Raw genomic sequence first — 15,000 nt, 5'->3', positions numbered from 1 at the left:
CAGGATTCATGTTTACAAGAGTCAGTCTTTGTCACCTGATGCCAGACTACTAAACTGTTCTCTTATGCTCAAGATTATTTACCTTTTGGATTTCTAATTCTCTGCTTCATTCCATCTCTTTAATTCATTTATTGGTACTTATATTCACCATATATGCACAGTATACAGGATGAAATAACCTTTTTAGCATTTAGTCTGAGTTCAGCAAATGAAAAAAATATGAAAAATACTTCTAATTAGAGTCAAGACAGAATGCTTCAACAGATGTGGCATGATGTGCTGAGGGGTAACCTAAAATCTAAAAGAATTCACATGAAAGACTGCACATCAGCCTGCACCAGTGTGGCCTGTCATCATTGAGTGAGGGAGAGCTGTGGCAAGCTGGAGCCCATTCCTCACAGTGATGATGAGGAGGAGGAGGAGACAGCAGTATGGGGGGGGGAGAGGGAACCAAATATAAGCTCAATCTTGGGCAACCTTCAAGGCTTGATGAAGCCCTGGTGGGATGAGATCCATGGTTTTATGGAGCCTCGACAACATGACTTACACAACATAATTCTGATACTTTTCAGATAATGACATTGCACCAATTCACACCACTAATTTAAGGAATAAGATTCTTCAAAGTGATAATCTCATCCTCAGCAAGACTAAATCTTTCTGAAAGCATAACACCGATCTGTGTACAATGTGGTACCTTTTTCATTACCTTATTGAAAGCAGTTTAGAGTAACCTTAGCCACAGACTAAATAAAGATAAAGAACAGTCAGCAGTCTTCATTCATCCTCAAGAAGCAGTAGTCATGCAAATTACTTCCAGACATTGCACAAGACTACATTCAGCAAGGTCATCACATCATATCAGGCCACAGGCAATACAAACATAGCAATGATATTGAGAAATAACACTAGCACTGACTACAGTATGACTATAGGGTGTCTACTAACTTCCCTTCCTGCCTCCAGTCCATCACCGAGGGCTCCAGACTGTTCTTGGAGCTGGAGCGACGCATGTGGTGGTGGGTCGGTAACTGCAGGTTTATCTGGCTGCCTTCCATACGCCTCAGGATCTCATTTATGGAGCCCCTGCGAGTCTTCTTGTAGCCGTAGTCAAAAGAAAGGCGACGGGCATCTGGGAGTTCCAGTGAGTTCATAGTGAGCCTGTGGGAGCAAGTTCTAGAGCTACTGAAGGCAGGGGAGGAGAGGCAGCAGAATGGAGCCGTGAGTTCAGTCGAGAAAGTGCTTGTTGCTATTCACCTATCACCTCGGCCAATCAAATGCACGCCTCCGACAACTACCATTTTATGACTGACAAAACAGGCAAGTAGAAAACTGTGCAATTTCCTGACAGAGTGCAAGTCACCAATGGAAGTGTATCACTACTTTATTGCTCCAACTTGGCCCATCAAATGCAAGACACAGCCACACAACCAGCTTCAAGTGACGAGTGCTGAGCCATGGAGTAAGCAAGATGCTGTGAACATAACTAGATCAGCCATCAAGGGTCTGAGGCACACTTGAGAGAGCAAACTGAGCACTAGGGTTCAAAAAGCTTAATTTCCTAATCGTATATGCCATTATCATGTACAATTAGGTACTTTTATTGTTATTCACATACACAGATATCTTTATGTAACGAAACCAAAGTTGATCTGTGCCTCAGGCCAACACATGTGACTTAATCCAGAACTAGCTGTGATTACAGGTGACACACAAATACTTATACTAGTGTGCAAGAAAAGAGAAGCTTGTCATCACTACCAATACACTAAGAATTAACTACTGTACTACTGTAATGCAAGTATGGGCTTCTCAGGGTGCAAAAATCTTGGGTCTATGGGGTTAATAGGGTGTCAGTAAGGCACATTATTAGATTAGAAATTTGTAAAGAGCTTGTGAAAAGTATGTGCGTGAAAATGAAGCTCCTAATTAGATAGGAGGGACACTTGGAAGATGGAAGGATAAAGTGAAGAAGCACATGCATGAAAAAAGATGTTCATTGAATGTAAGGACTTCAATAAAAATGGAAGCAGTGTTTGAATATTGAAAAGATGAAGGGAATGACCCAATAAATTCCCAGACCCAGCATTTCACACCCTGCTGCCCTGCTGGCTCACACTGGGAAGAGTCCTAGCCTGTACATCCCACAAGTATCATGCCACAAAGATGACACTCACGACAGCTTGGGGCGCTTCTCCTCATTGTTAGGGCCACCGTTGATGCCTGTGGCGGCAACACCATTGTTGGTCACTTGTCCATTGGAGGCAGAGCTGTCACACTGGTCCTGCAATAAAACATAACAGTGTAGTGACAGGACAGTCAAGGATCACCAAACTCCACTGAGACCTTGGTGATCATCTTGCCTTGCTCCAAGAAGCATTGGATTTGTGTTTCTGTCAGCTCTGAGAGATTCAATATCCAGTGAAAATCTCTCATGGCCAGTTTATTCTGTCTGAGATCAATTTATTACTGCTTCCATGATGCTCAAGGCTGGGCATCATGATATAAGGGAAATTATAAAATGCCAATTGGTATACATGTGGCAGTTTCATATACTACATACATACTTACCTATGTCTACTCTACATATTGTTCCTGTTCATATATTTGTGTCATCTTCTCTTCAAGCTCCCAGAATGGCAAAATGAGATGCCTAAGAGAGTATAAGAGTGCAATGGATGCAATGTGTGTAAGAGGACCTCCAATAAAATCTGAGGACAAAATGTTTGAGCATACAAAACAAAAGGGGGGAGAGAAGAATGAGAGGATTAGAGCATCACTGGATCACCAGTCACCATTCTCCTTCACCAAGAGTTACACCACCACCATCATCCCCCCTAATGCACTACATCAATTTCCAGCAGTAAGGTTGGAGTTGGTTCTAAGACGTGGGGACATCCATACCTGTGTGCTGTACAATGCATGACAACAGGTAGATTCCAGACATAACAGATTTACCTGCCAGACTATTGCGACATTGGGATGGAGCGATGGAATTGCGGTGGAACTGTAAAGGATGAGAGTCACAGAGGATAGAAACAACTGGAGAAGGCACGTATTGTACATGGTGCCAACCCTTGAGAGAGAGAGAGAGAGAGAGAGAGAGAGAGAGAGAGAGAGAGAGAGAGAGAGAGAGAGAGACCATCCCCAACACTCCACCTCACTTCTCCCAGTGTTCAGCACACCTCACCTCGTTATCGTAAGTTAGCCGGACTTTGGGGGTTGTGTTGTCGGCCACCTCGTCCTCCTCCGCGGACACGATGATGTGGGGCGTGGTCGGCGTGTTGGCGGAGGCTGCGGCATTGGAGGAAGGTTCCGCTCCATCCTCCCCGACACCACCGTGCACACCAACCCATCTGGAAGGCAGTGATTTATTAGTTTAGGTGGTCTTTGTAGGGGCAGGGGCCTTTGTAGTGTTGAGAGAGAGAGAGAGAGAGAGAGAGAGAGAGAGAGAGAGAGAGAGAGAGAGAGAGAGAGAGAGAGAGAGAGAGAGAATCAGTTCCTCACTTTCATTTGGTTAATCTTATTTCCTTCCATGTTTCTAAATAATAATTACTCCCGGGAGAAATTTTGACCCGGGAGCGATTTGGCACGACACCAGTCTGTTCAGGGCGTCCGATAGGCCTGCCTGCGCGCATACGGCGGCGTTAAGACATGCTGCTTGTCACCCTCTTGGCACAGGCTTGTTAAACCTGACTCCAGCCTATCCTTCCCTTGGTCTCCGCAACAAGGCAAGCCATACGGGCAGGCAGACAGGCGCCTTCCTCTTAGCTACAGCTTGACATGGAGAGCAGCAGCAGATGACTTCTGGTGTCCTTATCGTGCTCGCTTCCTGTATTATTTGAGATATGAATGCAGTGACGCCACCCTTTGCCTTGCCTACATATACGATCTTCTGTTCTCGCACATGACACCAAAGATAAAGTTCTCAAAATGCTTGAAATGCTTATGCGCAGTGCTCATGGTTTCATTCAGTTGTTGCCATGCCAGGCGGCGAGTTGCATGCGGGAGTGTGGGTACCTTGAGGCTTCACCTGATCCAAGGGAGAATGGCTTGGGGTAGGTGCTAGAAGTGCAGCGTCCTTCACCGCCACTCCTCGCGGGTCACGGTAAAAATTTATTGTAATATTCCGTGTTGCTGTGGCCTGCGCGCCTGCTTGTGAACACTCGGATCCTTGTTCGAATCCTGGACGAAGCAGTCGGCGCACAGCTCACTATGTTCGTCCTTCCTCCGATCAATAAATGAATACGTGGGAAAACGTATTCAGTCTCACGTCCCCGCTCTCCACCTTAACGTCTCCCAGAGATATTGTAGTATCTGCCATTCTTATTACCATCATTATCATCATTATCACTATTGTATACAAATAAATGATAAAGTAAATGCGAAGGTGATGTAAGGACAAGAACGGGGCTGCTAATGTTCGGGAGCGCTATGCAGTGATGGTAATCTGTGGTTAACGTAACTCTTGTCTCAGCTTGAGCTATGGCAGTCAGCGGGCCCGTAGCAGTCGTACCCATTCTGGAATACAGCCATCGCCAGGTTCAATTGCCAGTTACCTCCACTACACGCTCGTTTACAGAACAACTATGATGGATCAACTGTTCCTTTGGCTGGCTCTCTCACATGACCTGGTCAGGTAAGCGATGACAGCCACAGCACCCCTAAGGCGTCGCGCAAGATGTATCATCAAATCTCTCCGGGGCAGAAGTTGCGGCGAAGGTTAACTACTGAACAACGGTAACCAAGGTAGTCTGGATTCCTCGGCGTGGGTCTTATTAGCATCCTCCGATAAGGACGACCTTGAAGAAATGCAACAAACAATAAACACACTAAAAAAAACATGAAATTGGAAAGCCGTGAGCGCCAAGGGAATGGTGGCGTCACCGCGCTTCGCTGCTGCTGCTAACCAGTTACATGCTAACCGCGCATCTTAATTATGAAAACACTGCTATTCTTGCTTCCTTAGACCATACATATAAATGAGAGAGAGAGAGAGAGAGAGAGAGAGAGAGAGAGAGTATGAGTTCAGGGGAGCTTGCTTGTTATTCAATGTTTCCAGCTGGTGGCAGATCAAGACGTACTCAGTCTCAGCGCACAAGATGCAGGTGCCTGTAGTCGGATCTTCATGGTTAGGAATATGAACGTGTATCTGCTGCTGATGACGCTTTTGTCTCCAGCGGTTCATCATCTTTCCTTTTTTAACCCGAGACACGCCGGGGGTCCACTCTGAACTGCGGGAAGCTTCAGTTCAAGGCGGGTGGCGAGGTGCTGAGTGTCGTGACTGCCATGACACTTAAGTCTGATGCTGGGTGTCCTCCTCGGTGTTCTCTTCTTCCTACATGTGTACTTACAATATGCGGAGACTGACACAGGGCGCACCGGATGGATTTAAACTGAAAACAATGTGTGCCTGAGTTAACTAAAGGCCTGTTTGTATTAAGACTATATAAGTGCTGATGCTGATGCTGTTCCTGATGATCTAATTAAAGAAACACCATTCTGACACCCCCATTAAACCCAGGTAGAGGAGAAAAGTACTCTTGCATACATTTGCATTTTGAGGGCGTAGGGGAGGAGACCGATCCCCGCCGCCCCGCACCTCAATACTCGAGGTTCACTTACATAACGACCTTGACTGGTTGGCGCTTAAAAAAACTGAGTTCTGAAGTGACGTTCCGAAAGACGAACGGCCAAGGAAATGAACCTGCATATGCATATATATATATATATATATATATATATATATATATATATATATATATATATATATATATATATATATATATATATATATATATATATATATATGTGTGTGTGTGTGTGTGTGTGTGTGTGTGGGTTGCCGGCAGCACTGTTGGAGGTGGCAGCTCTGGGAGAGGCGGGAACATTGTGTCTCGCGTGGCCCGAGAGGAAGTGAGCGTGTGCTTGCTTGCTTTGGAAGTGTTTCCCTGCCTGTTGAGTGCCTGTCGTACCCTGGGAGACTTGTGGTGTCCCTGTGAACTTGTAAAGCAGTGTACTTGCGGAGGATTTGTCAATAAACCTAGAAAATAGTGCCTGTGTTTTTCCCTTGTGCCCCAGCCTCTGTGTGTGTACCTTGTCCCGGCGTTCAGAGTGTTACTTTGAGGCCCCGCTGCTCTAGTTTCTCGACCCGGGCCCGTGTCGATAACACGCCCGCCCGGAGTGAGGTGTGGAAGTAACAATATATATATATATATATATATATATATATATATATATATATATATATATATATATATATATATATATATATATATATATATATATATATATATATATATATATATATATACATATATATATATATATATATATATACATATATATATATATATATATATACATATATATATATATATATATATATATATATATATATATATATATATATATATATATATATATATATATATATATATATATATATATATATATATATATATATATATATATATATATATATATATATATATATAACTCAAAGTATTTAGAAAACTCGTTAGTTAACAGTGAGACATGACTATCACCAAGGTCTGTGAGGCATTTGTTCGACCTTGACAATACCCACACGAGGCCCCGAAGGCAAGACTGGTTTATCTGGCTGCACTATTACAGACCTATCCTCTCCTTGCCCGCCCTACACGTAGCACCACCCGCTGATTAAATTGGATGCAACAAGGCCTACCAAGATGATGATGTAAGAAAATACAGATGACAGATCCAAGCGGGGGTAAAGAGTACGCGGTGCTCCACGTGCAAGCACCAAGCGCCACACATGCAATGTAACTTCGTATCTCTTTCCACGGACACAACACAGGGCGCGGCATGGTGACTGGCTCCAAATGACTTCAGACGATTTGCGGAAACAAGAAGCCCAACATAACAAAATCCCATCAATCAGAACCTGAACTAAAGAGTCACTATACTACTGTATATGCCCTGCAGGGCGTGGCTACCGATTACTGAACTACACCTGTTTTTGTCTGTTGTTCTCTCAAGACTCCACGTATCACCCACTGTGACCGGGAGCAAAAAGTTGATCTCAGAAATCATTGGGGGCATTGTGGCAGAGAGAGAGAGAGAGAGAGAGAGAGAGAGAGAGAGAGAGAGAGAGAGAGAGAGAGAGAGAGAGAGAGAGAGAGAGAGAGAGAGAGAGAGAGAGAGCAAATGCGACACTGGGTATCAACATGTTTTTGCTTCACTGACTGGACGGTCAAAGAACTGATTGGAGGCGCGTGCATCCCAAACTTTTAAAGAAGAGTAAAACTTATCTGTCATATTTAAAGTTCTGAGACAAAAAGGAAGCAGGGAATTAATGAAGTGCCGGCTTGCTGTCATGATTCATATTATTACAGAGTCCAACAATAGAAAAATATATCAGTTATTCATAAACTTGTAGGGTTATTGCCTCTTGTAGATTGTGAAGAAGGGAAAAAATTTAAAGTTGGAGGTATACGCTTTAAGTGCACGTGGCCTCGGCGCTCGTCTCGTCTCTTTGGCCTCTGGGCCCGTGGTGACCCGAAACTCTTTATTACTCCGGGACACAGGGTAACTGGCACATTCATTGGAACATGCAGGTTTCCACAGTTTACCTTCCCTGTGTTTTCCCACGTATTCATTTATTGATCCGGAGGGACAGAGCGAGATGCTTTGTCCAAAATTCGAACAGGGACCCGAGTGTTCGCAAGCAGACGCGCAGGCCAGTGTAACACGAATATTACATTCCTTCACTTTTTGTACGTAAATATTGTAATATTGTTTGTAAACAATCTTTCACACAACTGCAGATTTTTCCAGATTTTGAGTAAAAAGGGGAAAAATTACTTGATATAATCCGTGTAATTTTGAATGTAAAATTCTTTCTCGATCATTTACACAACTGCAGATTTTTCTAGATTGAGTAAAAAAAGAGAAAAGTTTACTTGACACAATCTCAATTATTATTAGATCCTGTATACCACTTTAAATGTAAACATTCTTTTTAGACAAATCTTTCAAGCAGCTGAGAACATTTACGCATTACTCCTTTCTTCTAACGATGCGTCTTGAAGTGACATAAATACTTAACGTCAACACCAGGAATGCCAAGGAGTGCTGGCATAATAACAGATATTCAGGGCGACACCGGCTCTCGATCCTCCCTCAGTTTTTGTAATGATTTATACCACCAACACTGATGTCTGCAGACTAATCTGACGAGATGCGAACGCTCACTACAATAGTAACGAGGCGACTGGCTTTCTATGTCCTTTTTTGCTTTTTTCCATCTTATTTGAGATTAAAAGTTTACTGGCGGACGAATATCGACACTAATCTATCTATCGCAACTGTACACTCATTACTCATTTATTCGCCTACTATCCTTCTATATCTGCTCACCTGTACACACACAAGTCAGTTATCTATCTACATCTACCTTTGTACCTATACTTAGTTAACTACCTGTCTACCTACTTATACCTACCTATGTGTACCTGTACTTAACTACCTACCTACCTAGACACACACACACACACACACACACAAGGAATCATCATAAATGGCAGTATGCTGAGATGAATATTCTTCTATACGTTCGGTGACTCGCGTGTACGGACACAAACACACGTACACGCCTTGTATGGCATAAGAGAAGACCACGCCACGTCTTGATAGCAGCATCAGAAGCACTGCCTTTCATACGAAACACCGCCATGCAGGAATATTAAACACTGATGACACCTGCATTGAGTACGTCCTGAGAGAGAAAACACTGCATAAAGATAAACAGTTCATAATTTGCAAAGTACATCGGACCGTTCCTTCATGCCTGCTCCCTTCTTCGTCCTTCCATATTTTCTATATTTTTTCAGTCTCCTGCTTCATCGTCTTTATTTTTAATTATTTTTACGTACGTGTTCCTGAATGACTCCAACTCGGCGTCTTTGCTCGACTTTTTTTTTTTTTTTTTTTTTTTTAACAAGGTCTTGTGGTAGCCAGCGATTCTAGTAAGAGTTAAGAAAAATTCTGCATCGCCAATGGGAAAACAGTTATGAGAACACAATCCATCATCTCTAATAGTTGTAAATAGTTTTTACAGTCTTTCCGTGATTCTGGCGATAGTTAGGCAAAGGTTCTGCACCAATAATTGGAAAAGATACCCATGAGAACACAATTCATCATCTCTAGTTGTAGTAAATGAGGATTTTTAACACTGGAGAAAAGAAAAAAAACATGAAAACGTGATTCATAGTGTTGTTGTCCCTGGTAATGGTCCTGAAAAAAGGATACGGCATTTGAGAATAAGGGACGCTATCTTTTCCCCTCTGTGTCCTTCTGATGATTAGATTGTGGTGGGCTGCGCTGCGTGTCTGAATAATTGGTAATCTTTTCAATTACTTTATCCTTATTCTTTTTTAGTTCACTTGATAGCAATCGATAAACGCGCTTCCTGGCACACACACACACACACACACACACACACACACACACACACACACACAGAGTATAAGAAACAGACATGCATCTTCTTACTGACTTCGAACACCTGACTTCAAAGCTAATGAGAGCCGAAGCCACGCTCAGATACTTTACCTTACCTAATTTTCAGTCCTTCACGTCCCTTCCCCACCTCCGAAAACACTCCCTGAATCCAGAGTGGGAGCCTTGCCTACCCTGAGCGGCCCACCTCAGTGACGGTTACTCCACGTGGCCTCACTGCACGATCCGTAACTTCAATAAGGAATGAGAATAAACACGTGAAGAAAAAGAGAGAACACTACTCCTTTAAGGTATATCGGTCTACGTACGTGTGTGTGTGTGTGTGTGTGTGTATGTGTGTGTATACCAGCACCAGCAGCACTTGTCACCGCACCACCACTGACTGTTCCTCCAGCACCACACCACCACATCACTAACCACTCCGCCACCACCACCACGACTACCTTGCCTTCTCTCGTACGAGGCAAATCCTCACCCCCTTCCTCCCTCCCTCCTTCCCTTCTTCCCCCGGCTCCTCCATCTTTTCTTACCCTCCGCCCTTCCCTCCCCTCCCCACGAGGCGTCTCGTATGAGGAAGGTGATCGGGGGGACATGGGGAAGGGAGGAGAAGGGAGGGGAAGGTAAGGGAAGGGACAGGATGAAGATAGGATGCTCGACTCAACACAAACAGGTCCTATATCAATGTGTGTGTGTGTGTGTGTGTGTGTGTGTTTGATTCACTCTGGGTCTTAACCATCACGTGCCGGAGTCGTGATTAGCCATTATTCTCCCAGGGAGTTTGTGTGTAAAGGAACCTAAAGGATGAATAGGCAGCATCAGACCTGTTGACTCTTTCGAAGCTGTTTGTGATAAACTGTGCGCTTTTCTTTTCTTTCTCTTTTTATGTAAGTGGGGGGAATAAAAATGAATAAAAGAAGACCCATTGAGCTAAATCTGTAGAAAGAGATGTAAATATGATACGCTTTTGTGTGTGTGTGTGTGTGTGTGTGTGTGTGTGTGTGTGTGTGTGTGTGTGTGTGTGTTACCCTCTCCATTGGCTATACGTACTGTAGATCCGGTTTCACACTAATCCTTCCCACACATCTGGATATGGATATTGTTGATAATTATCATGATTTATGACAACACTGCCGGTGACGTTACATAATGGAAGACCCAAACACTACACGTAGGTTGCCACTACGATCCTGCTCGGGGGCACCTCATTGGTTAATTTGTGAACTGGCCCCTCCCTCTTCCAATCGGTACGTGCACTGATTCGGTACGTGCACTGATTGGGTGAGAGGCGCGGGAAGGACTGGTTGTCACTAGGTGAACGAGGGCGGCCAGTCCGAGGGTTCAGTCCTCATCCATCAGTTTGCAGGGGAAGTCTTCACCTCCTATTCCCGCCCCTTGCTTCCTAATTCCATTTTAATTACTCATGAATACTCGACGCCTTCATTAAAGAGTTGTGGCGGGAATTTTGTAGCGAGCAGGACTGTGGCTCGGATTCTCAGGCGCTTTGGGATTCTACAGGAATATTTTCAAAGGCCACAGTGATGCTTAGGACACAAGAACGTAAAAAAATTAGGAAAACTGCAAGAAGCTACCAAACTCACTCGTGGCGGCCCTTGTACGAAAAGCACTACTACATGTTTCTACCTATAACCTCCATCCATAAACTTGATTTTTTTTCTAACTTATTGCTGACTCGGCACTAACTTGATTACCGAGTCTATTCCATTCACCTACCACTCCACTTAAGTACCAATTTATTCAAGTGTCCTTCTTAGATCTAACTATCAAATTAGATCCTGTTTTCTCTTGTCTTATCCTGATTACACGGGTTCTCATCATTTTTTTTTTTCATAATGATGTAGAATCCATGTTACACAATCACTAGAATCATGGAAACGCACTTGAAAATCACAGCAACTCCCATCTGAGCCTGTTAGAAAATTTCTTATGTATTTATTAATTTATTTGTATATTTATTTATTTTATTTATTCTTTGTATAAGGGAGGCAGAACAAAGACAAAATTAAAGTCAGAAAAAAAAGACCCATTAGTTGCCCCCCCCCGCAAAAAAAAAAAAATAAATAAAATAAATAAATAAACTAAAAATAAATACATAAACGGCTCACAAATTGTCTCCTCGCCTACAATAATAATAATAATAATAATAATAATAATAATAATAATAATAATAATAATAATAATTATAATAATAACAATAATAATAATAATAATAAAAGTAAACAAAAATAGAGGAAAAAAAAGAGAAAGAATTCATAAAACAAGACACGCTAAAGATTTTAAGGACGAGGACCTGAGAGAGAGAGAGAGAGCGAGCGAGCGTGTGCGTGTGATGGAAAGATGGACTTTGAACGAGATGAGAATGAAAACGAAGCGCAACACAAAAGACAATGCACACAAACAACTGGAGAAGATTTGCGCAGCGCCTTAGATGCCACCACCCCCTAAATAAATAAATAAATAAATAAATAGATAAATAAACAGTAGTGACAGGAATTTTCTTTACGCAACCTATCCTCCTTATGTAAACAAATGGACGAGTGAAGTGAAGGACAAAACACACCTGTATTTAAACGATATTCAGTCTTAACGTTTCGCACTGTTACGCTCTAGCCCATTCCTGTACAGAGAGCAAACACACTTACTTATTCATCTATTTCTTTATTTATTTTATTCATTTATTTATTTTATTTTTTTTCCACTGTTTTCAAGTGTCAAATCAAAGTCTTCTGTTGTTGTTCCTGTCCAGTCAATCTTCAATTAATATACACGTCATTTATCAGGATGCACTGAAGTCCATTTTCATCTTACGCTTAACAAATAACCTCCGTGACATTACTAACTACTGACTGATTCTTGCTAAGGGATTTCTGCTACACGGACGCTTTTCCTGCTACACTCTGTATTCTGTTCGCTCATCTCATAAGCTTACGTAGATTAAGGGATGACTGGAGTAGATAGGGAACCGACACACACACACACACACACACACACACACACAAAGCTCCGAACTGAATACCTGGAGAAGTTCAGCGTGTCAAGGTTAGGAATTTGACAGTCGTGGTGGTGGTGGTGGTGATGGGAGACATTCGCCATGCACTTGCCGCCGAAAACAACCACGAGGCCAAGGACTCGATGCCACACTGAACTACAAAATAACGCGGTCGCCTCAACACTCACTATTCCCTACTTGTTTACGAGCCCTTCGTATCTACTTATTTGTTATTTTTTGACGTGTGAGACCGGTCAAGGTACTGATGCTGAAGGGCGCTGCGATGTGGCCTTTGTAACGGGAAAGAGGCAGAGAATCTATATATTTTTTGCCCACTGTGAAGGATAAACGCCCCGTACTGTGAACGATACACGAAGGAACGTTACGAGATTCAGAAACAGCGTGTCTAGTCATCCTTAGCAAACAAAGAAAAAAATGAGAGAAGTTAAATTTCCTTTTATTTCTAAGTGACTGCTGTGTTGCAGCGTGTACAGAAAGCTGTATATAGGCGAGTAGACAAAGAAATGTGTGAGTAGCAGTGAAACGCCTTCCGCTTCCGCAACAAGACGAGACAACCTGACGAGCGAACCAAAGCAACAAAAGCTTCGAAAAATACACCAACACGAACAACGAAGCCGAGTACTCTTACATAAAACGATCAAATTAAACTGAACAAGTGGGCGGAGTGGAGGAAGGTGAGCGGCGGGTGAGGAAGGTGAGTGAAAGGGAGAGTGCAGGTGGAAGAGGGAGCGTACAGATGGGTAGATACAAGTAGGTGTGAGAGGGTACAGGGCAAGGGAGGATACAGCTAGGCAAGGAAGGATACAGGTGGAAGATAGAGGGGGCAGGTAGGCAGGTTAGGTTACAGATGGGTGAGGAAGAATAGAATTGGGTGACAGAGGATACAGGTAAGAAAGAGAAGTTACAGGTGAGAGGGAAGGTACAAGGATACATGTGGGAGCCTGGTACGTAAGGACGACGGTGAGTACGTGAGGGAGAGGCAGGGGCAGAGAAGCCTTGGTGTGCACGGCTGGTCCACAAGCGTCCCTCCTTCCTCATCAATAGTCTCAGGTGGTGACGCGCTGGCAGAGTTAGCGGCAGAGTGGTTAAAATTAGAGGTGCACTAGTTAGGAGAGTCAGAGTCAGAGGTGCATTAGTTAGAATCGGAGTTAGAAGTGCCCTAGTTAGTCCGAAGTGCACTAGTTAGAGTCAGAGGTGCACTATGGCTTGACGCGTGAGGAAATGGCACCACTTTCACAATTTGACAGGCGTGGCGTCACTTTCCTGCCACTTGTCGCTTTAATCCTGCTGGCGTCACCTCCTTTCGTAATGCTGGCGATGGGCGTCACGTGGCAGGCCCTGGTGAGGAGCCATGCGTAGGGACAGAATACGAGGGAACACGAAGGAATTGATCAAAGGAAGGTATGGGACTAACTTTACTTATATTTTCGGGACCGAGTAAAACACAAACGTAACACGAAGGAATCAATTATAAAGGAAGTGAAGGACTAAATCAATGATCAGAACGAAGAAGGAACACGAAGGAATTGATTAAAGGAAGCTGTGGGATTAACTTATATAATTGGGACCAAAATGAAACACCAAGGAATACAAAGGAAGAAATAATTAACTAAAGGGAGATAGAGGTACCTTAATGACAAAAATCAAATGAAGATCATAGAAATGCAGCGTATAAAGAATTCAGGAGATCTGCTGGCGGATGGCACTGCAATCATTAACAACGCTCAGCCTGCACGTACTGTACGTGTGTGTGTGTGTGTGTGTGTGTGTGTGTGTGATAATGTTATTTAACCGAACAAGGATTGATCGATTGACTAATTGTCTCATTGACCGATTGGCTGCTTTCTATGTTGGCTCCGATAATACACAGTCTGTGGGCGGCGTGCTGGATGGGGCGGGAGTGCCTGGAGACAAGAGCGAGGGGACCAGCACGGGGCTAAAAACAGGTGGTCTGGGGCACTTCTTGCTGACATGGGCAGAAAGGAAGAGGCAGGACAGAGGTGTGCGCGCCACACACACACACACACACACACACACACAAAACAACAGCAGTAGCAGCAGCAGCAGCGGCCGCCTCGCGCCGCGCCACAATCAGTGATCAGCAGTGGGTAGTCGGACGCGCCATTCCCAGCACTCCAGGGAGGAAGCGTCGTATGGTGGGTTCATCGCACAGCCTCCACCAACACTGGTTCTGCCCCGCCGGCACCAGGCAGCGGGCCGTGGGAGGACCAGAACAGTGAATAATAGCAGCTTATGTAAGTCGCAACGGAGTTCAGTGTGTACGTAAGTACGTGCGTATCGTACACGAACCTTTGCAGTGCAGGTGGTGGGTGGGCAGGGCGCGGGACGAGGCTTAGCCTGGCATGGAGAGGGGCGCTGGGAGGATATGAGGGCAGGATGCGGGGCTGTGGGGACTTATCAGGATGTTGACATCATTAGATCACCCAGACCACTTCAGCAGGTGTAAAGAC

The 15,000-nt window shown here is 43.9% G+C and overlaps 1 protein-coding gene across 9 annotated transcripts in view; it reads right to left on the bottom strand.

The window, feature by feature from the left end:
- The window catches only part of LOC135101318 (proton channel OtopLc-like), a 70,996-nt gene that overhangs the window by 23,883 nt on the left and 32,113 nt on the right, over positions 1 to 15,000 (bottom strand). For 6 of the 9 annotated variants that reach the window (XM_064005134.1, XM_064005131.1, XM_064005132.1 and 3 more), the window contains exons 2-4: positions 3,191 to 3,356; positions 2,178 to 2,284; positions 949 to 1,161 (exon numbers count right to left, since the gene is read on the bottom strand). In XM_064005134.1, the coding sequence (XP_063861204.1) occupies positions 949 to 1,161; positions 2,178 to 2,284; positions 3,191 to 3,356 (486 nt within the window). Of the gene's footprint in view, positions 1 to 948; positions 1,162 to 2,177; positions 2,285 to 3,190; positions 3,357 to 4,020; positions 4,095 to 5,084; positions 5,402 to 15,000 lie in introns of those variants that run through there. The other 3 variants (XM_064005137.1, XM_064005139.1, XM_064005136.1) reach the window with 3 other exon arrangements.

Source organism: Scylla paramamosain, chromosome 6, assembly GCF_035594125.1.
Source record: "Scylla paramamosain isolate STU-SP2022 chromosome 6, ASM3559412v1, whole genome shotgun sequence".
NCBI classification, from domain to species: domain Eukaryota; kingdom Metazoa; phylum Arthropoda; class Malacostraca; order Decapoda; family Portunidae; genus Scylla; species Scylla paramamosain.
Note: the sequence above shows the minus strand (reverse complement) of the source record. Positions and strands in the feature narration are given on the sequence as shown.